The sequence below is a fragment of the Berghia stephanieae genome, chromosome 15 (assembly GCF_034508935.2).
Source record: "Berghia stephanieae isolate SIO BIC M18660-M18661 chromosome 15, UCSD_Bste_1.3, whole genome shotgun sequence".
NCBI classification, from domain to species: Eukaryota; Metazoa; Mollusca; class Gastropoda; order Nudibranchia; family Aeolidiidae; genus Berghia; species Berghia stephanieae.
Window position 1 is genome coordinate 11981942 of NC_088374.1, and position 27500 is coordinate 12009441.

The following is a 27500-nucleotide window of genomic DNA, read 5'->3' on the forward strand; positions in this document are numbered from 1 at the left end:
TTATTTAAGACTTTATGATGCTGTTTCGTCTTTACGAAACCAGGCGAAACCCGCCGAAACCCACTGAAACCCGCTGAAACCCGCCGAAATCCATAGTCTCAGGTTCACTCCCCACTGGTGCACACCGCCCTTATTCCAAGGTTCACTCCCCACTGCTGCCCACTTCCCACAAATTTGTCAGGTTTCGTCGGGGTTCGTCGGGTGTCGTAAAAGAGAACCACCGGTTTTATGATATAGATTTACCTTGGGCATTTGACAAATGCCTTTGAAAAAGTACCAAGTCAAGGCGATAGTAGGGTGCTAGAAGCCGTGGACTGTAAAGAGTAATAAACAATAATGGATATAACAGCTTCAACGTAGAACAAATTAAAAAACACGGAACGTTTCGGGCTCGAAATCATTCATCAGCCAACAACAACAAAAACTAATAAAGACATAACTTTCTTACTTAGGCCGCCCCAACATGGCTAAATTTCAGATAAACGACAAATCAAGTTTATATGTCCTCTCTGTAGAATAATCTTGGAAACATAAACCATATTATATTCATCTGTGTTTAAAACGTAGTAAGTCTCGTCTTCATCATTCAAAGAAAACCCCAATTTTGTTTAATTAATTCTTTGATTTAAAGAGGACAATACATTTCTTGTGTGCCTCGTAGATTTACAATACCCCGAGTGTTTTGACTATCCAAATTTTCTCTGTTGATTCTATGGAGTCCAAAATAGATTGATTACATATTTTCTGTTAGGATGTGACTTAGGACGATTTGAAAGGCACCTAATCCCATGTTTTATAAAATGGATCTTTTATATAGGCAATATCCACTAAACGTGCTCAAACACTTTACAAGGGGTCCCTGGCCAACAGCACCATTTAACATTTAGGATAAGACAGACATGACGCCTGTGAGGCGAAATTATAATTTTTTTCGGACAAGGCTGTTAAGAGCCAGGTATTCATTTTACACCTGAGTACGGTGAGAGAATGTGGGTAAAGTGCCTTTTCCAAAGACTCAACTATGCGCCCAGCGAGGCTTGAACACAGGACCTTCCGATCCGAAGCGGGTGTCATACCACAAGACCACATAGTCGCACGAATGTTAAGGATTTTGAAGTGTGAAGGTAAATAGGTGATCGATAAAGTCAACTAAATAATAGCAATTTCTACTTTTTATCTCCTAAAAATAGTCAATTTTTAAATTTTCAAATAGACAAGTCTACTTATAAAAAATATGTAAAGTTTCATAAATAAAAAAAAAAACAACAGAAATAAACTGAACCTCACTCTTAGTCTCAGATTTTTTTGATTAGAGGTGAACCAATGATAACTCTCTCCTTACCAACCATTTTCATGAGTTCCCCAAAACTGAAAAACCCAACTAACACAAACATCTTTTTTATCACTCAAACACACTGGCAGTAAGGTTCTTGCGATACGGGTCTAATATCTTTAGCAAAACATGCTCCACATAATAATAATAATAATAATGATAATAATAATAATAATAATAATAATAATAATAATGATAATAATAATAATATAATAATAATAATAATATAATAATAATAATAATAATAATAATAATAAATAATAATAATAAATAATAATATATAATAATAATAATAATAATAATAATAATAATAATATAATAATAATAATAATAATAATAATAATAATAAAATAATAATAATAATAATAATAATAATAATAATAATAATAATAATAATAATAATATTATTATTATTATATTATTATTATTATTATTATTATTATTATTATTATTATATTATTATTATAATAATAATGCTGAAAACTTATATAGCGCTATAACTCCGAGACACCAGACTCTAAGCGATTAAATTACAAATTACTTTGGCTGAAACATACTAATTCACACACACAAGCACACACAAACACACACACACATACACACACACACAACACAACACACAATACAAACCAAACATATCTTGTTCTCATACCATCTACTAAAATCGAAACAAATATGTTTTAAGCGAACGTTTAAAAATAGACACAGATTCTTTTTTACGAATGCTCTGCGGTAAGGCGTTCCAAATAGAGGGTCCGAAATGAGAAAAGGATCTCATTCCAGCATTTTTCCGAATTCGAGGGACAACTAGTTTTGTGGAATCACTGGCCGAACGTAAGGGGCGGGGTTTTGAATATCTTTCAATTAGTTCTGAAAGGTAGGAAGGGGCAGTACCTTCAAGACAACGGTACACTAAAACACAAGCTTTGAATTTAATCCTTTTCTCAACAGGCAGCCAATGCAGGTCCTGAAGTAGAGGTCCTGCAGAGTCGCACCTACGCTTCATGAATACTAGTCTGGCAGCGCTGTTTTGGACAATCTGAAGACGTTTCAGATTGTATTGCGAAACGCCAAACAACAGAGCATTACAATAATCCAATTTCGATAGTACGAGGGACACAACTAGGTGCTTGGTCACATCCTCAGATATGAACCGTCTAATGGAAGCAATCTTTTTTAGTTGGAAAAAGAGAGATTTAACCAAATTATTAACCTGATGCTCCATCGACAGTCCAGAGTCTAAGAATGTGCCAAGGTTTTTCACTTTGTCAACAATTTGAATGGAGGCATTCCCCAACTTCTAATCTGTTTCACTTTTCCACTTCCTGTTCCCCACATACAGCACCTCCGTCTTATCATCATTCAGTTTCAGTCGGTTCTCATTCATCCATTTCTTAACACTTTGGATACAATTTTTACTATTGGCTGATACTTCTTGTAAATTTCTCGTATTGGAAACGCAGTACAATTGCGTATCATCAGCGTATTGATGGTAAGACAGACCGAAACTTCTGATGATTTTAGACAGAGGGCCAACGTACAAAACAAAAAGAACGGGTCCAAGTACTGAACCCTGGGGAACCCCACAATCAAGAAAGATGAACCATGAACCATTGTCTATAACAAAGAGGGGATCATTAACAACCCTAACAAGTTGCAGTTTCCGTCGAATGATGTTGCCTATAAGCAGACTGAAATTTTTCTTCAAGACAATTATTTTTAAGATGAGACAGTAATTGTTTCAAAACGAGCTTTTCTAAGATCTTAGAGAGAAAAGGAAGATTAGAGACAGGGCGATAGTTTTTTAAGTTCTCTTTATCGAGATCAGGTTTTTTCAAAAGGGGTTTGACATGAGCAACTTTGTAAATGTCTGGTACAGCACCTGACTGCAACGAATTATTAACAATACATGTAAATGGTGTTAAAATTACATCAATGCATTTTTTTAGAATGACAGTATTTACGGGGTCTAAATCACAACTTTTAGTTGGAGACGACATAATGCAATCACATAAGTCAGCTTCAGTAATCTTGAAAAATGTGTTAATGAATCACCATGAAACGTGTCAAATGTTGTATGGATCGATTCAGACGAGAGTTCTTACCAGGGTGCTTGACGTCTCACTTTTACTGCTCTAGTTGTTAAGGGAGCATGCTTGTCCACTGTACCAACAATTGACTCGTGGAGACCATTCGCATCATGTTTATTTTTAACGTTATGGTCAAGGTCTTGTTTAAAAATGTTCATGTTTATATTCTTCAAATTACGAGATGTTATCATCTTTTTTACTTCGTGCTTCATTGGAAATAAAACGCAAAACACAATTAAATGATGGTCAGAGATTAATTTATCAATATTTGAGACAGGTGAAGAGAGAGAATGTTCAATGTCTGTAATGACATGATCTATTGTGTGGCCATGGTTGTTTGTAGGACCGCTTACAAGTTGAATATAGTTTTTTGTGTCAATAATCTCCCGAAATACTTTCGATTCATTTTTGTTTCCGAAATAATCAATGTTAAAATCACCCATAAAAATATTATGCTTTTTGTTAATGGATTGCATAGACATAAATTCTCCGAACTCAGATAAAAAATCAATTGTTGATATTTTGTTTTGTTGGCTTGGTGGTGGGCGGTAGACACAGTGAAACGACTTTTTAAAATTATTTTCATGAATGGCAAATCCAGCGTATTCAAAACTTCTAAAATTATCATGGTGGAATGATATCTTGTCAAAGAGTGACAAGTTGTAAATAATTGCAATTCCACCTCCTTTCCTCCCAATGCGTGGAAATGATTTAATACAAAAGCCTTCGGGTGTAATTGCTTTCATAATTGGATCATCATATGAATGATTACGCCATGTTTCCAAGATGACAAAAATAGTAATTTTATGATCTTCAATAATGTCGATTATGTCTTTAGTTTTATTACGACACGATCTAACATTTAGTAATCCAATTTTTAAACTGGTATGATCACTACGTGCAGGTTGTTGTTGTTGTTGTTGCTCAAGACGGTGCTGTTGCTGCGAGTTGTTGTCATGGTGGTCGTTAATTTCATACTGACTGTCACGGACAGTGTTGACATTTGACAAGGAACGGTGAGGATTATTCATTGAAGTGATTAGATTGGATGGGGGACGAGTGTTGATAAATTGAAGCGAGGATCGAGGTCGTAGGGAGGCGGGCGTAGGGTTGGCCGATGCCCAATGACGGTGGTTATCGGGCGTTGTTTTCGTCTACCCCATCTGAGTCTGTTCATAAAATTAGTATTATAAATAGATCGATGTACACGGTAGTTGTTAAAAGTTGTAAAATATAGAACAGTGAATAAAGTTTCCAATATGGCTGTAAACAAATAGCAGTTTAAAACTATGTTCGACTTTGGAAAATCCATACTTAAATTTTAAAATTTTAGAAAAACCCTCTGTTAGAAATCGTTAAAATGTATATCAATAAAACCACAAGACTATCACAAATCAGATGGTATTAAAATCCAGGCGAAATGTCAGATAAAAATCACTCAAAACACGTAAATGAATTCGGTACCTTTTGAGTATAAAAACCCACGCTGTCGCATGATAACGTATCGCGTATCGCGTATCTATCACATAATCAGACTCATTTTTTTTTGTGTGCGACTTTTTGATCATGCTTTCAGATCGAGCCTCGCTTGGCGCAAAGTTGAGTCCTTTGAAAACAAATCTCTTTACTCACATTCTCATATCGTACTCAAGTGTAAAATGAGTACCTAGCCGTTAACAGCGTTGTCTCTGTCGTAAAAAAAATTCTAATATCGCCTAATCGGCGTCATGTCCCGTTCGACATGATATGTGTTGCTGTTGGTTCCCTTTATCTATAAAACACGATACATGAAACACGTAGAGACCTGAACAACGCGTACCCGATGTGGACTAGAACCCGAAACTGCAGAGCATCGAGTTGAACGGTGCGTTGTGACAAAACTTCCGGGCGGGTTTGCGACGGTGCACGAGTGCAAGGAAGAATTTGCTGATTGGGTCGATCGTCATAACATAGTAGTGTGAGCACCATTAGCAGCTGCTATGAATTGGTCGATCGTCATAACATAGTAGTGTGAGCACCATTAGAAGCTGCTGCTGACTGGGTCGATCGTCATAACATAGTAGTGTGAGCACAATTAGAAGCTGCTGCTGATTGGGTCGATCGTCATAACATAATAGTGTGAGCACAATTAGAAGCAACTGCTGATTGGGTCGATCGTCATAACATAATAGTGTGAGAACCATTAGAAGCTGCTGCTGACTGGGTCGATCGTCATAACATAGTAGTCTGAGCACCATTAGAAGCTACTGCTGATTGGGTCGATCGTCATAACATAATAGTGTGAGAACCATTAGAAGCTGCTATGAAATGGTCGATCGTCATAACACAATAGTTTGAGCACCATTAGAAGTTGCTGTTGCTGCAATCATCACTTATTCTATTCATCTTTAGTGTTTCATTCATCGTGTTTTGTCGGAAAAGGGGAACTCCGAAACGTCCGCGTAATCTGTCTTCTCGAACAAATTAACTCTTCCTTTCATTTACTCTTATTATTTAGTGGAGAAATACGACAATCTGTGGATATTGCTCTATATAAAAAGCAAAGAATATTTCTTTCTGTTAAAAAAAAAAATGCCGCTATGAGCTAAATGGGTCATTGAAATATTTACATTGTGACATCCAAGCTAAAAAACAAACAAACATACTAATACCGGCAATATTTTTAGGCATAATGAGAATGATCATGTGATAGATACGTCATACGTCATGCGCGATGCGCGATACGTAAAATCTGCTCATCCTCTCTGTGCTGTTGTGTGTGTCAAGTCAAGGTGTCAAGGACGTCTTTTTCCTAAATCTAAATTAGCTTTTATGTAGAGCAATATCCGCTAAATGTGCTCAAAGCATTTTACAAGGGGTCCCTGGCCAGCAGCAACATATAACATGAACGACGAGACATGACGCCTGTTAAGCGATATTACAGTTGTTATTTTTTCGGACAGAAAATTCTGTTAAAGCCAAGGTACTCATAATATACCGGATTACGGTGAGAGAATGTGAGTAAACAGCCTTCTCCAAGGATTCAACTATGCGCCGAGCGAGGCTCAAACCCAGGACCTTCCAATCCGAAAGCGAGTGTCATACCACTAGACCACATAGCCGCACTACTGTCCTGTTTTTGTGCATTTTGGACTTTATCTCGAGTAAACTGTTGTTGTTGTTGTTTGGATTAAATTCTATACAGTCATAGTCATCTCCGTTTTCTTTATATTTTGGACATTTTGAGCGTCTTGTACACCCAGGAATCCCGAGATAAAAAGGTAGATTAACCCTCTTCTTACCACCTATTGGAAAATCGTCACATTCGTTTCAATCCAACCAGCACTTTAATTAATCATTCTGATTTCTTTTGTAAATCACACAATTTATAGGGAAATGTTTTATTATAGCTATAAATACGTGACGCTGTGTTGTAGAGTTCAATTTGCTGATCAATATTATGCATAAAATATATTTGTTGCTTTTCTCTTTGAGTAAGATAAAAACTATTTTTGTGTTTGGTGGGTGATAAATTTTGGGGAAAATTCTGAAAATGGCTGGTAAGGGTTAACTCTCACCTGTTCGTAGCCATCGTTAATGATAGAACGAAGTTGACGTTACTCAGGTTTTTGTTCTTGTTTTTTTTATGCCATCCGCGTTTATGGGTAATTCTCACTAAACTATATTAACCAGACTACAAACGTTTCAGGTTATACATAGTTTTGTAAGTCGGTCTGTTATACTTCCGGATGGCAATGTTTGAACATCTTAGCCAAGCGCATTCTATCTATAGCATTACACTGACCAAAACATGACGTCAAAAGACAAGTCTTTGACCACAACAGAAAACAAATCGTGAGTTGTATTCAATATTTCAACCAATGTTGTTTTCTTGAACTATACTAACGGCAACTCACCAGACGCTGCACAAACCTAAAATAATGACGTCAAAGATAAGTCCTAGTGGGTTCCAGCGTAGCCATCGTTAAATTTATAGCCTGACACTAGAACCCCCGAGAACTTACAGTTTGATGGCATATCTAAGGATTGTGCAGCATCTAGTGAGTGGTCGTGAATAGAGCTCAAGAAATCAAGTGATTCCATTGGTTGAACTAGTGAATAAAACTCACGATTTCTTTCTTTTGCGACCAACGACTTGTCTTTTGACATCATCTTTTAGGTCAGTGCCAGGCGATAAGTTAACGATGACTACGGTTCGAGTGTCAGGCCGTAGCCATCGTTAACTTATAACCTGACACTGAGACCCAAACAGACTGGTCTTTTGACGTCATTTCTTGTTTTTTTGCACCGCCTAGTGAGTTGTCATTAGAAGAGCTCAAGAAAATGAGTGATTCTATTGGGTGAACTATTGAATACAACTCACGATTTGTTTTCTTTTGCGACCAAAGACTTGCCTTTTGACGTCATTTTTTGGTCAGTGTCAGGTTATATGTTAACGATGGCTACTGTTCTAGTGTCAGGCTATTAGTTTACGATGGCTTAGGTTCTAGTGTCAGGTTATAAGCTAACGATGGCTACTGTTCTAGTGTCAGGCTATTAGTTTACGATGGCTTAGGTTCTAGTGTCAGATTATAAGTTAACGATGGCTACGGTTCTAGTGTCAGGCTTTAAGTTAACGATGGCAACGGTTCTAGTGTCAGGCTTTAAGTTAACGATGGCTACGGTTCTAGTGCCAGGCTTTAAGTTAACGATGACTACGGTTCTAGTGTCAGGCTTTAAGTTAACGATGACTACGGTTCGAGTGTCAGGCTTTAAGTTAACGATGACTACGGTTCTAGTGTCAGGCTTTAAGTTAACGATGGCTACGGTTCTAGTGTCAGGCTTTAAGTTAACGATGACTACGGTTCTAGTGTCAGGCTATTAGTTAACGATGGCTACGGTTCTAGCGTTTACGAAGGCATTTACATTTGCTACCTACGATTTGTGATTTCCATTGTGGACTGTGACTACATGTAATTGTTGCTCTATCAAGTGTCTATTAATTAGTAGATTTTGTTTGACCTATCAAGACAAAGGGATATGTGCCACTCTTTTACACGTGTTCGGACAAACATATTTAGTTGTATATAAACAATAACATGAATTAAATCGACATATCTCTCTCTCTCTCTCTCTCTCTCTCTCTCTCTCTCTCTCTCTCTCTGATCAGTGATATCATCATCATCATCATCATCAAATTCGTATTTCTTATCAATTTTTATTCTACATCCACTTCTTAGGGTCCAATTTATCCCTACAAAATACCTATTGGAGACGCTGTATTATTACATGTAAGCCTTTTGGTAATATTGAATTACAAATTCGCCATAAAATGCTATTGTTATGTGTTTTTCTTCAGAACAAAAATGATGTCAAAAGGACTGTCTTTCGTCGCTGTCGTTATCACTATATGTCTCCAGTACAGTCTAACTAAGGGTAAGATGAAGATGCTTCATAACATACATAAATAAAGAAATGAAAAAAAAACAATGAATAAAACATCTTCAAAAAAGGACAAAACACACAATCACCTAACGTTTCAGCCCAAAACCCTTCTTCAGCCCACATCAACCACAAAGAAAAAAAAAACATGAATACATTACTAAATAAAAATCAGATAAGCGGCCGATCTGCCCGTATATTTTCTAATGTATTTATGATTTTGTTGTTGTTGGCTGAAGAAGGCTTTTGAGCCCGAAACATCCCGTGTTTGGTTTGCTTGTTTGTTTGTTTGTTTGCTTGTTTTGAATCTGTTCTATTCATTTGTTGTTTTTATTACTTTTTACAGTTCACAGCTTCTACCAGCTTTGTATTACTAGAAAAGTGAATGGATCGATTCTTTTAACAATAGTGTCGGGGCTCAGAATGGTTCCGTCTAGACCGTGTAGATATCTATGTGCGGCTATGTGGTCTAGTGGTATGATACTCTCTTAAGGATCGGAAGGTCCTGAGTTCGAGCCTCGCTCAGCGCATAGTTGAGTCTTTGGAAAAGGCTCTTTACTCACATTCTCCCACCGTACTCAGGTGTAAAATGAGTACCTGGCCGTTAACAGTGTTCTCTCTGTCGGAAAAAAAATGTAATTTCGCCTAACAGGCGTCATGTCTCGTTCTATATGTTACATGTTGCAGTTGGCCAGGGACCCCTTGTAAAGTGCTTTGAACACATTAAGTGGATATTGCGCTATATAAAAGCTCAAGTTATATGTAGATAGTAGAAAACGGTTGGGGCTGGTGATCGTGAGTATTCTAACAAAAGAGTGAAAATGGAGATGCTTCGTATGGGGACAATACAGACAATGGACGTTTAGAAAATCTTGTCCAGAAAATAAGCATTGAAGAACACTAGACTTATCTGAATAACACCTGGAATGAAGCATGGCTAGACATTCTTGGTAGAAAATCAAGACATGACAAAGTTTGGCTTTCAAATAAAACCCTGATATCTTGAATGAAAAAGCTTAAACTGGAAATAAATCAATGCCAGAATAACGAAGAAAAGAAAGATCTGAAATGACGTCATTTATAGATCAGTGCACTGTCAAATGTTGTTATTATGTAAGAGAGTAAGCTTATGCAAGAAATTTACTCAGTAGTTTTGAGAAAAACATGATCATAAAACACGGTAAATATTAGAAAGAACCATGGGGTTAGCTGCAGGAGATTGCATTTATGCTCGATGGTGTCCACAAAACACGGTCGTCGCAACTCAGGGGATACGTATAAAACTTAGGGGATACGTTAAAAAACTCAGCGGATATCAGTGACAGATTGATATTATTTTTGGTTATTATACATAAAATGCGTCATTTATCAAAGTACTTTTATGTCATAAGAGGCGGGGTTTGATAGTAATGTTCGAGAAAATTCTTGTTATTTTTAACATACAAGTTGAGCATGATTCGCTATTACTTGAAAGAGGCAGGTTTTGAATATTAATTTGGGATGTCAAAGATCAGTAGGAGTGGTCAAAAAGAATTGTGGGATAGTTTACGATAGGGTTCAAAACAGGGTGTTTCTATTCTATATGTCATTCTTTAATTCTACATTTGACATCTTTTATTTTGCATTTGACTTGACTATGAGCTGCACATATTAACTTTTGTGCTCACCATCATTGATTGAATTTTACGGACATAGAAAATATTCAACGCATATTGAAAATGGTTACATAGGCAAAATGAATTTACATTTGGATTGATTTTACGGATTTGGAATTTATGAAGCTGATTGAACTATGACCATGCAATTTGATTTGGATTTGGAATTTATGAAACCGATTGAATTATGACCATGCTATTTGATTTGGATTTCGGAATTATCACAACAAATAAAGCTGTAAGAAATGGAACTTGGAATCTCGATTTTTATTTGAATGTCTTGATGTTGTACATTCAGTTATCATCATCGGCCCTTGAACTCTTTCGTCATTATTAACGTCTACAACGCAAGGCAAAGGATAATATTACTATCTATCAAAAACACCACTATGCGATCATCAGCCATTACATATGTGTGCAACTACCCCACGATTAGTGCTCAATAAAACAAATGATCCTATTGGCTGAACTATTGAATACAAATCAGGATTTGTTTTCTTTTGTGGTCAGACTTGTCTTTTGACGTCATTCTTGGTCATTGTCAGGGCGTGACCTTTGTAAACTCATGACCAACATTAACCAACAAATGACGTTAAAAGACAGGTCTTTGACCACAAAAGAAAACAAATCTTGAGTTGTATTCAACAGTTCGTTCAATAGGATCATTGTCAGGGTTTACGTTTACAAAGACTGTGATATAAAGTACCAAAAATATGTACCCTAAAAGTTTATAGATAGAGCAACGTTGACGTCACGCAAGTCTTTGCTGTTTTTAATGCCATCCATGTTTATGAGTTATTCTCACTAAAATGTATTAACCAGACTTTAAAGATTTAAGGTCGCACATAGTTTTGTGTATTGGTCCGTTATAATTTCGGATGGCAATGTTGTGAGTTTCTTATCCAAGCGCACAGTTTGTATAATATTAATAATAATAATATAATAATAATAATAATAATAATAATAATAATAATAATAATAATAATAATAATAATAATAATAATAATAATAATAATAATAATAATAATATCTATGCAGATGATAAGCAACTTTATGCTACTGATAAAACTAAAAATCTCGAAAATATTGTGAATCGTATGGAAGAATGTGTGACGGATGTAAAAGAGTGGATGGATGCAAACAAGTTGAAAATGACCGAGTCAAAAACATAAGTGATGATTGTGGGAAATAGAGGGCAGTTGAGGATGAATGATGGTCTTGAGGTGTTGATTGGGGGTGAAAAGATCAAAGTTTCAAAGACTGAAAATGAGAATGTCAGCTCACATTTCTGCTCTCTGTAAATCTTTATACTTTCATTTGAAGAAAATCAATTCGATCCGTCAGTATATTGCAATTGGAACATGTAAAACATTGGTTGTCTCCTTAATTTTTTCGAAACTAGATTATTGTAACTCCCTGGTTGTCAACTTGCATCAGGCTTCTATTAAACAATTACAACTACTGCAAAACAGTGCAGCAAGATTAGTTTTTGGCAAACGAAAATTTGATCATGCAACCCCTTTGTTGGCCTCTCTCCACTGGTTGCCCACTGAAAAGCGCACATATTACAAAGCAGTGTGTCTTGTTTATAAGTGTTTGACTGGTATAGCACCGGTATATCTCAAAGATCACGTGGTCATGTGTAAATTTTAAAATTACCTTTTAAGATCATATAATGACCAAGCAAAAATTTCGGAAAAAAGATCAAGAACAAAATTTGGTGATAGATCGTTTGCTTCTTTCGGCCCCAAGATTTGGAATGAGCTACCACGTGGTCTGAGGGAGTGTAAGTCTTTACCTGCCTTTAAAAAGAATCTCAAGACACATCTTTACTGTATTTGTTTTTATTGACACTATGAATCCTTGATTTGGCTATGAATTTTTATTATTATTATTATCATTATTATTATTATTATTATTATTATTATTATTATTATCATTATTATTATTATTATTATTATTATTATTATTATTATTATTATTATTATTATTATTATTATTATTATTATTATTATTATTATTATTATTATTATTATTATTATTATTATTATTATTATTATTATTATTATTATTATTATAATCATCTGGTTGATAGAATTTTAGTGAGAATTTATCATTAATATGCGTGTCTAAATATAAAGATCTATATATGTAGATATAATGAAATAATGACATCAATTCTTCAAGTTTATATTATGCTATGTCTTTCTCTATATTTAAAAGTTGAGCTTTTATGCAGAGCAATATCTACCAGGCTGTGTGTTATCCCCATTTCTCTTCCTATGGGCACTCCATTGGTTAATGAAAGAATCCACGAACAGGACCAAAACAGTAATAAGATGTTGGAAGATCTGGATTTGCAGATGACATTGTTCTCCTGTCTCAAAAATATCAGGACATGGAAAGAAAAATACAGAAGATTTCCCACAATGCCCTGAAAATAGGCTTATAAATACACATAGCCAAAACAAAAACAACGGGAATAAATTAATGCAAAACAAAAAGAACCCATAATCTATTGGGAGATGAATTTTCTATCTTGGATTTAAATATCTGAAGATGGGAACTCAGTAAAGGCAATAAATGAAAGGTTAAAACGAGTCCGTAAAATATTTGGCTCCTTAAACAAACTTTCGAATGCAAAGAACATTTCAACAATAACAAAGATGCGCATATTCAAGAGTAATGCCTCATCAGAGACAACGCTGTTAACAGCAAGATACTCGTTTTACAACTCAGTACGATGAGAAATGTGTTGTAAAGAACCTTTTCCAATGACTGTGCGCCGAGCATGGCTCGAACCCAGTACCTTCCAATCCAAAAGCGAGTGTCATACCACTAGACCACATCTTCCAATTTATCCAATCCGTGTTTAGAAGAAAATTTTTACATCATTACTCATCCAAATATGGCCACAGTGAACATAAAAAATGAATTTACATCCGCATGCAGACACAAAAATATACACCTCTGCAACTTCAAACCACAATAAAAATCTCGACACCAAACATCATAGGAAGTATGGAACGACACACAATCATAAACAATAATAACAATTACACACACTTCCCGTATATTGCCCTAATGGCATGAAATACGACTGTAGAGGTAAACAATAATCATATATATATATATATATATATATATATATATATATATATATATAAGTATCAATCCACTATTAAGGTGACCACTGTGAAATGCACCAATTGGAGGACCAAGCATATGTCTTGTTCAAATTGATTAAACTGTTCAATCTTTGTTCAAATGAGTATAGTTTGATGCCCTACAATGATTTATGAACACAATTCTGATGCTTGATGATCACAATGGTATATAGAAAATTACTCGGTCCCCCTACTGTTTTACTCGTGTTTCTGTAGCTTTAAGGAGACATTTGGTAAAAACATGTTTTTAGGGAGACCACATTAAAAAACCCTTTTAGGGAGCCCAGTATATGTTTATATATGTGTATACCTAAGAGTGCATTTTCAAGTGAGCTACCACCAAATTGTCTAAAATAAAGTAAGTCCTTAAGATTAAGAGCTTCATGGCCATAGTGTCGAAGCTTATCCCAGTGTGCGTAGAGTGAAATGGCCGAGCAACGCATTTACTAACTCCTGGGAAGGTCCATCCCTCAGAAGGGGCGCTCAGGGAAATAACCTGGGACTCAAACACGGCAAAAAATATTCCCAGTTGCTCCGTGCGCCATTGTTTTTGCAGTCCCCGACCCCTTTAGAAACCTGACGACCCAGGTTAAGATCAGAGATAGAAGGGACCAGGCAGAGGAGTTTATTTGTTGTTGTTGTATACCACTGAATGGACTTGGTTTGTTTTGTTTTGTTTTTAAGGGTTTTACGGCGCTTGCAACACATTAAGGTCATATCAGCGCCAGTAAAAAGGAAGAAAATGGGATAGTAAAAAGTTCTAGAACTACAATTAGAGCACCCAAGAAAAAGTAAGGCAAAGGGGATTTGTTTCAAATAGGAAACAGTAGATTCCAAGAGCCCACTATCAAAGTACTTAGTTTGAGATCACCTAAACGTCTCATTCAGACACAAGCACAGGTCCCAACAAAGAGGGATACACTCAAATGTTTACAAAGCATAAATAATATGTAAACAAAACAATAAAGAGCATAACAGACAGATGATTTACAAGGGAAAAATATAATCTCCCAAAACTCGAACTATACATTTGACTGTTTCCCTCCCAGCCAGGTCCTGGACAAAACCAAGTAATCCCATCCCGAGACAAAGACAGAAAACAAGTTGGAAAACAGACATAGGGGGATAGAAGACGCAACGAGTACGTCCCTGCCCATTATGGGAAGTCGGGAACCCCACCCAGTGAATGGAGTTGGATGGATAGGACAGCAGATCTGATGGACACAATGAACGGCTTCAATCAACATCTCATTCACTTTAACTTGCACAATGCTTGCTTTGGTTTCGTGGTAGACAGTTCGTCTGACGCCCGAGTTGTCAGGGTTCGAATTCATATTTGTGGCGATGCAGAGTCATTGTAAAAGTCTCATTTACAGTCTCACTTGTGTTAATTGGAGTACGTTACTGAATTGTAACAACGTTGTTCGTGTCCATATAAATGTACTACCACTACCAGCTGCACGTTGAGCTCATTGTGGGTTTTATGATACATCAAGCTCGTGTAAAATTACATTTACATTTGACCGAAAAATGATACATAACGATAGAAGTCTACAAATCATATTGCAGGTTTATTTCAGTTCCAAAAGCCATCACAAACATTCATCCACTGTATCACATAAGTCTTTGGTCACCAAATAAAAGCATGAAGTTTGTTATGTGTACAGTGCAACATAAAAGGATAGAAACAGTTTTACTGATAAAACCCTCAAATGATAACAAACCAATATGTTGTTGCTGGTAAGTTGCTTAATTGCATTTGTTAAAAAGCATAAACTGTGAAGCAAAAGTGTTGAAAATCGTTTGAATAAAGTTTAATGCAAAAAAAATAATTCTTAAGCACTTTATGCCGTTCTAAGCTGTCGTTGCTGCATTTTTTTTCATTATTAATTATTATTATTCTGATTAAGGATGAGGGGATAAAGAAAGAATGAAATTAAATGCACAGAGGTGTCATTTCTTGACAGTCACCTCTAAAGATTGCAACTCTTAAAATTATCATAAAAAGAATAGTGAAATTTTACATTAGGTATCTAGACAATGCTGAACATAAAGCTACATTGGCCAATTAAGTTAGGGTTAGTAGAAAGACTTTTTATTCTGCCATATCTGATTCTTTCAGATAGTTCTACATAGCTGCCAACTTTTCAAAAATAAAATAAGGAACGCTCATTTGGCCCGGGATGAGGGGCGATGTGTGCCGAAGCCCCGCCCCCCCCCCCTTCATCGAATCGCAACATATAAAAGTCAGCCTTTTTAATTACTATTACTAACACTAACAAGTTTGAGATGACAGAGGCTAGTCCAAATGTTGCTCAACTATCGGGTTTAGTACCAGCACATTTGAATCGTTAAAATGACACTTTCCACAATGATTGTTGTTTTGTTTTTAAGGGTTTTACGGCGCTTGCAACACATTTAGGTTATATCAGCGCCAGTAAAAAGGAAGAAAATTGGATAGTAAAAAGTTCTAGAATTACAGTTGAAGCATCCAAGAGAAAGTAAGACATAGGGGAACTGGGAACAAATAGGGATCAGATGTAGATTCCAAGAGCGTATCACCAATGTACTTAGTTTGAGATCACCTATAAGTCTTATCCGGACACAAGAACAAAATCCAACAAAGAGGAACACACTCAAATGCTTACATTATACATTAAAAAATAACAAATATAGTAATAATACATAACAGAGAGATGATTTACAAGGAAAAAAATATCATCTCCCAAAACAATAAATATGCATTTGACTGCTTCCCTCCCAGCTAGGACTCCGGCGAGGGCCAGGAAAAAAACAAGTAATCTCATTCCAAGACAAAGACTGAAAGCATGTTGGAAAACAGATATAAGGGGATAGAAGACACAGTGTGTACCTCCCTGCCCGCTATGGGAGCTTTCCACAATGAGATCAAAATTCAGAACGGACAATATAAAGAAAGAATTCAACTGCCTCAACTTTGATAAGGACCAATACACAAGAAGCACAATTGTAAAATAAATGAAATAACTTAAGATGGTTAGAAATGCATAACTACCAACCTGGTACATCACTTGAGAGGGCGTTTTGGGGTAAAAATTAGGTGAGTTCAGATAAAAAGTAGACGATAGCATATATGTTTTCTTTCATGCAACATAATGGTCTTTAAGTAGTATACTATAATAGTAGTTATAGTAAAATGCACCTCTAAATATTAGAGAATTCCTACTTCTTTACTTTGACAAGATAAACACACCTAAAAATGGAGTATACTTATTTTTCTTGAACCTAAACCGTTACAAAAGCTTGCTTGAAAAAAAAAAAATTAAAATCAGATGAAGATGTTTTTAAAGGATTAAATTTATATATTTCATAAATTAATAAAGGGAAATAATCATTGTCATCTTTAATCAATATAAGCAATTGATTTTCTTATTGAATACCTTCCAATCAAAAAGGTGGATTTAATTTTATTCTTAATTAAAATAATATTGTAACAAATAGTGAAAGTATCAATACTGTCTTAGAATATTCAAAGTATATCGAGGCTAACATCCATATCCTATGCAAATCTCCAATACATTATGAAAGGTTTGATTAAAATACAGGCGTCATATAAACGAATGGAACTTTTTTAATTGTTGAAAATCATTTATGATAGAGGCATAATTCAAATTAAAGAGCTACACAAATGGAGATTATGCTCTCACTGGACACCAATAATAATGATAATAATAATAACAACAATAGTAGTAGTAGTAATAGTAATAATAATGGATCAATAATAATAATTCATTAGGCTCACATGGCTTTTTTACCACAAATTAGTCAAAAATTACAAAATACGGATTTTGAACTAAAAATAAGCACTTACGGACTCAGGAAGTCAAATACGGAACAAATCCGTTTTTAACAGAACGGTTGGCAGCTATGGTTCTACAAAGCATTTGTCTCTCAAGCTGAGCAAATGAATGTTCATATAATATAAAAAAGGATATTGCAATGATGAACAGATTGTACTATATAAAGATAAAACGTTTTTGTAAACCCCCAAAATATGTCAATAACACTATACAAAACAATGAATGTAATACAAATCAAATTCATGATTGTCATTACACCGATTGAAACGCTCTTTCCCTTCTATATTTATTTCTTTCATTAAAAATCTTTGTCTTCACCAAACTAATTAGTGTACCTTCAGGGATTCCTTTTTGTGAAAATACCCTGTGGTGTTTTAAGAACAGAATAATTTCAGACTTTCTAGCTAATGATCCCCTTGAACCATGTGCTGAAACATCTTCGACAAAGTTTTTAAAATATGACTTGACTCTATCTGTATCCTCATCTGACCATGACATGTATCTCCGATTTTTGCTTGAATTCCTCTTGGGTTCAGTTTGTTTTGAAGAACACGTAAGCTGATTTGGCACTCCTGCTTCACCATCAAATATTTCTTCTTGATTTGCAGCTGTTACTATGGATGTTCCAAAATTTGCATTTGAGTCTCTATTCACTACAGAGTCATTTGTTTCAATGTTACAATTTCCTTCCCCAGTGACCGATGCTGAGTTATCAATTTGACCCAAAAAATGACCAACTTCTGTTATTTCTCGTATTGCAAGTGGACACTGATAAATGTTTTGATTGATTGATTCACTGTGTCCCATATGTCGATAGAAGACATCTCTCTCGTGTTGTGGGACATCAAGTAAGGCAAATAATGTCGAAGCTCGGTGCCTGAATTTATCAGCTATTAACAACTGGGGTTTCTCTAAATCCTTTACTAAGGAAGTGACATATTTGATGGCAATGTAACCACTTACATGATCTTTGGATATTCCTGTATTTGGAAAAAGAAATGGGTTGTCTGAAATATCAACAGCTTTACGCTCCTGTGCAAGTTTCCTTAAAGGCTGAATTGTGTCATTGGGTATCAACACAGGGACCAACATCTTGCTTCCCTTTCCAGACTGATAGGCCAGCTTATACTTCTCAAGTAACGCTTTTTCCAGAGGATCAGTGACATGTTGTACAAGCTGGGGATCAACCCATACACCTGAATCTGCATCATTCCAGTCTTTTAACAACATCCTTGCGGGTTCTCCGCCTCTCCTCGCATTAAACATTGTAAGCCTAGCTACGATGACATTGCGAAGCCTAACAAACATATGTGAATCAAATAATTGATAATCATCCTCACAAATACGGACCATCTCTTCAGTAATAAATTGCCGTAGCTTCTTTATATCATTCTCTAATGGCATCTCTTTGGGTTTTCTCAAATTTGTTCTCTTTGCTTCACATTGAACTCTGGCTGTAAAAAAAATACTATCCCAATTATAATCCAGGACAGCTTTGAACAAATCTATCTCTGCGGATTCTTCAATTTTGTTTTGCATTATATATTCCCCTTTTAAGAAATTAATTAACTTTTTCAATATAAATCCAATTGAAAGCTTCAAGCCTGCTTTCAATGTCCCATCCTCTTTCAAAGTCATTTCAGAAATGGTTTGCGATATTTCATTAAAGTTACAACGCTTCACCACGTCCTCTCCAGAGAAAGAAGGTTGATTTGTTCTCTTCCTAGTTTTTAAAATCAAATTTCCTAAGATGCGTAAATCACTCATTATAACTTTTCTCTCCTTCTTTGAACTTTTACTCCACAATTTTTGTTCCTAACAATACTATAGCTTTGTCAGATCGACACAAATTTCCCACTTCATCATTCCGAAATTTGTCAAGAATATTCTCCTTTATTTCTTTACTTGCATTGGGAGCCACGGGATAAAATTTTACAACTCCAGTACACAGAGCATGCTCAGTACTACATTTCTTTTTGTGTTCATAAACCCTTCGTCCAGAGTAAAACCCCTTACAGCCAGCACACATAACAACTTCATGTGACCCTTGTGCTCTCTCACGCATAACTATTGAATTGTTTCTAGTGTTTGAATAAAAAATGCCCTTTTTCTTGAGATAATCCATTGTTCTATCCCTTTCCTTTACAGGCTGTTTCATGGCCTCTGTAACTTCTGTCTCATCTTTGTGTTTCCTCATCAAATGCCTTGAGAGTTTTGTTTGCAACTGTCCACAGTCTGGACAGGGTCTCCTTGGCTTTTTGTATTTCTCTGGAAAAAAAAAGAAGAAAATAAAGCACATCATGCTATGAACTATGAAAATAAATCAATAGACAGATCGTATGCACATCAGCTACATGACAGCGATAGAGAGGAATAGCATTCCAAATATTTAAGGCCTGGACAAGTAACTGTCATAATTCCTTCTTGTTATATACTTTTCTACCATCTATTCCTTTGGAAGAGGTATGTTAAATTTGTGGAGACCTCTGCCACATAACAAATCCAGTGAAAAGACGCCATATTTTTGTTTTGAAATAGAAATAAATAGATCAATCCACCCACTTCACTGGGTTCAGGGTTCCCTCTTCATTATAATCAAAATATGAACATAAATCGGAATAGTAACACATTGAAGTCTCATCTGAATACATAGATTGTCCTTTGTTGTTTCAGCGAATAATCAGACAGAATGTCAAAAGAATTTTAGGTTTTTCCCCAACCACCCCTTGGAGGTATCAGTATCAGCGGAATGTTTTTTACGTTGAGCAACAAAATTTACTCCAAATGCTTCACTCGACCCAGGCGGAAAAGCAATCAAGAATAGACCCAAGTCCTATCCAAAGACTAACATTTCATTTAAGTTTATTGTAGGCCCTTGGCCAATCGACAAAATTCAATTCACATAAATTATTTACAACAATCAGAAATTAATTATATCAATAATAGTAATAGAATGCAATGAAGGCAATATCATAATAATAATAATAATAATAATAATAATAATAATAATAATAATAATAATAATAATAATAATAATAATAATAATAATAATAATAATAATAACAGTAGCGGCAATAAGTAACAATTAATATAGTAACAAAAGTAATAATAGACTATAGTTCATAGTCATAACAATGACTTTCTTTGTCATTGAGGGAGTGAGAAAACATCACCGGCTGGCAGAACAAACAGCCGACATCAATCAAACGTCCTCCAGACCGGTTGAGCATCGGCTTCATTAATTCCTTAAAGACTTCCCCCCAACTGCCTGAACGATGCTGATGCCCAGACAACTTAATCCTGATTTATATTTTGTGGGAATGAAATATGACATGTATATGCCGGAAATATTTCAATAACAAACACACTGTTCAGATAGAAAATATTTGAGTCTTGCCTTTGTTAATTGACACAGGTAAGTTAGGAAAATAAATGCTAGTAAAAACGATCAGCAAGTTCGTGAACACTGCTTCTCAACTCGAACATATGTTTTCATCAAATCTACACACATAATGTTGTGAGCTGAATTTTAATGATCTCAGTTGTCATTGAAAGGAAACCCAAGAATTTTAGAATAAAGAAAAATATTGAACCTGGAAGTCAAAAGGGTTTGTAGCACAGCAGACATTATCAAAGTATAATTTTAGTACCGACAAATTAAAAAGAAAATGTGCTTTTCTTTAAATGCTCCCAATCATCATATACTGTTTAGGTTGCAAGATTAATAAAAATGTTATCTACTCTGATTCTCGTTAAGTTTCCAGCTGGTCTGTGAAAAAAAGCCTTAAGCATCATAGAAATACAAAGAAACAGTTTTAATATATAGATGGGTTGTAACAAAAAAACCATTTTAACACTTACAATACAAGCAATTTAAGTCTATTACAGACAAAAAAAAACCCCAATAAAATAAACATGAACATTTTTATGGCTGGTTTCACTGATATCACTCACACATTGGGGTTTCAGATTCTAAGATGTCCACCCTATCAAATTTGGATTTGTGCTTGTTATGTAAATGGTAGCGTATTTTGCGACGCAGCACTGCCAAAACAGAAAAAAATGCAATAACACAAATGCAGCACCATGGAGGGGGTGGAAGTTTTCTTTTAAAAGGAATGGGTAAATTAAAATTGATCCCACAAATATCAAAGGAGAAGAATGACAAAAAAATGACTCACCATTGCACGTAACACGTTGGTTTGCAAGTGTATAGCATTCGGGTTGAACCTGGGTCCCAGACTGGCAACGAGGTTCAGTCTGTGATAGTTGTGGATGAGGCTCTGACTGAGTTGGGGAATGAGCACTAGGTTCCAAAGACAATGATGTACTCAGCATTGGGTACCTCACAGAGTACGTAGAGGAATCAGACTCGGAGTCAGCAACAAAATCGGGACCCTGTATATTTTGTGGAAAAGATGACAGATCAATCAATTTATTCATGTTGACAATAAACATGAAGAGCCATTGTTTAATAATCCAACTAAACAATTAGCTGGTTAATAATGCAAGTATAATAAAAAAGAGTTGAGAAAGGCAGACATATTGTCTAAGTATTTAATATGTTCAACTGTGCTTGGATAAATATAGATACACCAACCAGGGTTTCAGTAAACCGTTTTTAACCAACTCTTTAAATCCTACACCAGGACCAACAACTACAAAACAATTTTTTTATCACTACGATTCTGGACATATAAACGGTTGTCATTGCAACAATATGAACTTCCTAACCTTGCAACTGCAATATAGTTAACAAAAAAAGTTGATAAACATTACGATGCAAGAGAATTTGGACAAAATGCGAGATCAAAAGTATAATCCCAACAGAAGCTATTTTAATTTTTCCTGGAAACGCATCATTTTCACATTTTGTCAAATAAAAAACAAACGACTTCAAATGTGAATGGCTCATCAATGAATATCACTTCAAAATATAACGAGGAAGGTTTAAAATAGTGTTATTGTTGGCGAAGTCCACTGCAAAGAAAAATTTTTAACAACAAAAAACTAGGAGATCTCACTGGTGTAAAACAGTGTTGTCCTTGTCCTGAAATATTGTATTGCGCCTAACAGACTGCAGGTCTCATCTTTTGTGGCAAATGTGTTTTGTCCACCACAAAATATGGTGATGTGAAGCATTTTGAGCATGGTGCCAACTGTGGATAAACGCTATACAAATGTTATGATTTTATTTTAATGTACATACTTACCACAAATGAATCATGTGATATGGAACTTTGTTCTGCATCACTTTCAGGCTCTGAGTTGGAGTCTATATAGAAAATAAAAACAACAAAAAAAAGCTGAAGACTATCATGTGCAAGTTTTTCTCTAAACTCTTAAACAAAAAATCATGCCATCTTGTGCTGTAAAAGGATTTTTTAAAATTATTTACCTTATGACTATTGTCCTTTGGAAAAAAAAGAAAATTAAGTCCGAAACCTTCTGGCTATTTTCTTTTAAATTTCAAGAACGTCAGAGTTGGCAAGGGAGGACGGAAATATAATTCCAGAAACCAATCTGTCTATAATCATATCCATATGATAGTTTTTCGTTCAAGATTCAGGTACAGTCCACTTAGGATAATCGCAATACCTTGGGATCATCGAAAATGTTGGGATTAACCGAAATTCAGTTTCCTGTCCACTATTTCAACATTTTACACATTTATTGTCAACTCAAACCAGTAAATAATATTCTTAGTCCACCACATACAGAGCAATTTGATTGAAACAAAAACCATATGGCAGCCCCGTGTAGATTTGTCAACCAAAAGCAGCTATGAAGCAAGCCGATATCTTATTCAGATTGGAAGAAGTTTCAATCTTTTTTCTCAACAATTCAACATTTGTCAGAGTTAAAGAGATTAGCCTTAATGAGAGACAATAAGCTCTCACCAAACTCGTTGGTCACAATGCACAGTTGTTAATCCTAAAACAAAGGATATCGCTCAGTCTCTCTTTATAACTGTCATTTATAACCTGTTGTCAAGATTATGACCAGCCCCACCCCTCTTCTATTTAATGGCCACCGATGACGTCACAAACCCATACTGCAGAGCCCCGCCCTCTTTCGACTCTAACAGAGTGGTGACACACTACTGTAGCATTAAATCCTGCTCACTCTCGATTCTTCAACCTGTCACGATTTCATCCATGATGAAATTTAATCATGATATACTGTTTGATTTCTTGAATTTACCACTTTTTAAAAAACCGAAGTTTGTTGCAATTAACCAGTGACTTTTATATAGAATTATTTCCATTGCTTAGGAAATATTGTGATTAACCGAAAGTTGCGATTAAACGAGTTGCAATTATCCGGAGTGGACTGTAATAGTATTAAACATCATGACTCAAAAAAAAAAAAAAAAAAAAGCAAACTATGTGTACCTAAATGTTATTCATTTCCTCATCAAATTACATTCTTACCATTAACATCATAGATCACATCAAAAGGGTTGTCTGGATTGACAGCAAGACATTTTTCAGGATTTTTAAAGCTCAAATCTCTCTGATCTGAAGTTACAAAGAAATAGCATATTCTCAACATTAAACTATGATTTTGTGATATGGCATACTGTATGCATAAAGCAAGATGCAAAGACAGGTTTAAGTTTAAATTATTTTTTATATTCTTTTCAAAAATCCATTCTAGTTTTGCCAAAATAAAATAAACACGAGAAGTGTTGAGTTGGATAGCGCTAAAACTAAAAGTAGTAGTGGTAGTAGTAGTAGTAGTAGTAGTAAACGACAGATCTTACTAGTGTGAATCTACAGTCTACAGAAGTTCCCGAATTATCTGACTCCACTTCCAAATGACTGACTGACAAGTGACAATCATCAATGGTGTGTGTGTGATTAGGTACTTTGGTAAACGTCCATTTGGCCCTCCAGCAGGGAGCCGATAAATGGCCTAGTGGCTGTGACCCGATTTTTTGGACTTTTGAGTGATGGGTCTCAGAAAAAGTTCCATAGATTTTTTGTTTATGGATGGATTTTAATGATTTATGTCTTATTTTCTTCAGGAGAAATTACTCTATCGTTTGGTGTAGTTTATTTTAAAATCAATGACAATTTAGTATAACTTTTGATTATGGATAAAATAGGGTATAATTTAGCTTTGGATAATTAAAAGATTAGAACTTGGTAAATCAAAATTTCATGCTGGCACGTTTATTTAACATCTTAACTTTTTTATAAAATTAAATTCAGGGCAAAGTTGTATACCGCATCCATGAAATTCGTTCCAGTAAAATCCTTACTCAAATCTTAGCGGTCATTTTAGACCAGTTTTGAAATCCAAATGGCGGTTACTACCGGAAATGCAACAATTTTCAGGTCACAAAGTCCGTCAGTAAATAACAAAGGCAAATAGAAGACCATTTGTCAGCCTTTAAACTAACACAACTTTTTTTCTGCTTATCTGATTTTCACAATTTTGGTATCATTAGAATCGTGTTGAAAAGCACTTTAAAATGATATAGGTTTCATTGAGCTCAATCCAATTTGAATTTTTTACCAAAGTACCTAGTGTGATGTCTACCCTATTGAAAATCTTAAATCAACAGTGATGTAATAAGAATGGCCAATAACTTACCATTTAAATTATCTCGGTGTCTCTTCAATGATGCCTCCAGCATCAATTTACCCCACGATGCCATAGACGTCTAGTTTGGAACTCAGCAAGTGACGAAAAAATACTTGCGGCTATAGAGAGGACGTCCGTCGGCCACTCTCTTCGCAAGTCAGTTGTCAGTGGTTATCAGATAATCATTGGTTCTTGAAAAATATAGAAACACAGCGGTTCATTTAAAAAGACTCTTTTGTAGATCAAGATATAATGTTAGGTATTGCACTTTAAAATCTCTTCAGACATAGAACGGGTCAACTTGACGTCTAGACCAAATCATTTCGAAGATCGATATGGCAACAGCAACGCCTGGAATGGAGGATTTAAATGCGGCATCTGACGATTCTACTGCTATGACAGAAGATGCTCCATTTCACGACGTCGAGATGGCTTCAACTGGCATCAGGCATCAACATGCTACTCAATAATGGGTTTGATGAAGCGTTTGACTAAGAATTAAAGCTGATAACTGATAACCACCTACTACTGACTTGCGGAGTGAGTGAGTGCCGAGTGCCTCTTTATGCGCGAAATTGACTAAACATACGTTTCACGAAAAAAAGAGTTACTATGTTTGCTTGTCTCTTGTCACCAAGATAAGAATCCGGACCAAGATTCGATAAATCTGTTTCTAAAAATAGATTATAATTCGTATATCTTGTTCATTCCTCAGTTCATCAACTTTCACACAATTTTATATTAGGTTTTCATTACTATAAAAATCCATATAATGCTCTAGAATTTTAGAGAAAATTTCGGAAAGATATATTGCCTCACTATTGAAATATATCGATGAAAACACTGGTACCCCTATTGTACTTTTTTCAGGCGGTCACCTTATTGACCAACGTGAAAATTTAGGCATAACTCTTCTTACTGTGGTGTTTAACAAATAACTTCAATACTATGATTTACAATTATATATCCTTGACGGTTGGGTTGACAACCTTAAACTAAAATCAGAAAAGTGAATGTGCTAGAGGTCAAATCAATAGGGGGACCGGATTTTGGTCTCCCTATTGGTAAAGTACTGTAAAATGAACTAATAGGGGTACCAAAAGTCTCCCTATCCGGTATTAATACATATATATATATATATATATATATATATATATATATATATATATATACATATATATATATATATACATATATATATATATATATATACACACAACACACACATATGTATATATATATATATATATATATATATATATATATATATATATATATATATATATATATATATATATATATATATATATATATATATATATATATATAGCACGCTGTCTTTGCATATCATTTCAGGTGGAGGTGATAACACTACAGGTCTTGAGGAAAAAGTCCGTTTACTTAAGGCTGCATGTGAGTTTCTTCCGTAATTCTAAATGTTTATTCAGTCGACAATGTTAAAATCTCAATAATTCTTAATTTTTGTTTAGTATAATTATAATCATTCTACATGTTTGTTTTCTATACTATATCCAAATCTTAATTATTCAAAAGGGAGGCCTTCCGAAAGCTCCTACATCCCCAGTATTCTTTGTTTTTTAAAATAATGTTCTAGTAGGGGGTTTGGGAGTGGGGAAACTTTTTTTTAAAAAGAGTCTCTCCCTCCCAAACCCCGTACTAGAACATTATAAAAAAAGAAAGAAAACTGGGGTTTAGGAGCTTTCGGAAGGCCTCCCATTCAAAATGTCTGTTTTGTATACAGTGTAAAAATAATAGTCATTCTAAATGTTTATTTAGTCGACCATGTTAAAATTGTAATGGTCGATTCTAATTGTTTTTTTTTTTTGTCGACAGCGTAAAAATAATAATCGTTCTAAGTGTTTGTTTTGCATACAATGTTAAAATATTAGTCATTATAAATGTTCGTTTTGCATGCAATGTTAAAATAATAATCAATCCTAATGGTTGTTTACTCGACATTGTTAAGATTTCAATCATTCAAATGTTTGTTTTGTATATAATGTTAAAACTATAATCTTTCTAAATGATTATCTAGCCAACAATGTTAAAATGTAATTCATTAAAGTTTTATTTTTGCTTAGTCGACAACGTTAAAATCTTAATTATTCTAAATGTTTTTAGTCGACAACGTTAAAATCTTAATTATTCCAAATGTTTTTAGTCGACAATGTTAATTGATTATTATACTAAAAATTGTTTTGTTGCCAATGTTAAATTAGAACAATCTTAAGTATCAGACAAGGTTAAAACTATAATAATTCTAAATGTTTGTTCGTTGAAAAGTTTAAAATTATAATTATTTTAAATGTTCGTTTACTTGAACACGTTAATATCCTAATCTCTCTCATATCTTTTAGCGTTTTTAACACTTTTTAATTTAT

At 34.8% G+C, this 27500-nt stretch overlaps 1 protein-coding gene and 2 long non-coding RNA genes across 3 annotated transcripts in view; 2 read left to right on the plus strand and 1 right to left on the minus strand.

The window, feature by feature from the left end:
• Positions 1-27500, plus strand: part of LOC144960857 (uncharacterized) — a 56231-nt gene that overhangs the window by 6145 nt on the left and 22586 nt on the right. The window contains exon 2 of the long non-coding RNA XR_013642959.1: positions 8762-8838. This is a non-coding gene — a long non-coding RNA (uncharacterized LOC144960857). The remainder of the gene's footprint in view (positions 1-8761; positions 8839-27500) is intronic.
• Positions 19301-22962, minus strand: LOC144960719 (uncharacterized). The gene is made up of 3 exons (XM_078894009.1): positions 22719-22962; positions 21687-21903; positions 19301-19773 (listed from the first exon to the last, which is right to left on the minus strand). Exons 2-3 carry the CDS (start codon positions 21841-21843, stop codon positions 19301-19303), a joined length of 630 nt encoding a protein of 209 aa, XP_078750135.1. The 5' UTR covers positions 21844-21903; positions 22719-22962.
• The window catches only part of LOC144960804 (uncharacterized), a 7059-nt gene continuing 6026 nt past the window's right edge, over positions 26468-27500 (plus strand). The window contains exon 1 of the long non-coding RNA XR_013642949.1: positions 26468-26511. This is a non-coding gene — a long non-coding RNA (uncharacterized LOC144960804). The remainder of the gene's footprint in view (positions 26512-27500) is intronic.

Coding starts and splice junctions, on each gene's coding strand:
- LOC144960719 (XM_078894009.1), bottom strand. CDS start 21,843: ATGCTGAGTACATCATTGTCTTTGGAACCTAGTGCTCATTCCCCAACT. Junction 19,774..21,686: donor CCAACGTGTTACGTGCAATG/GTGAGTCATTTT, acceptor TTTTTTTTCCAG/AGAAATACAAAAAGCCAAGG.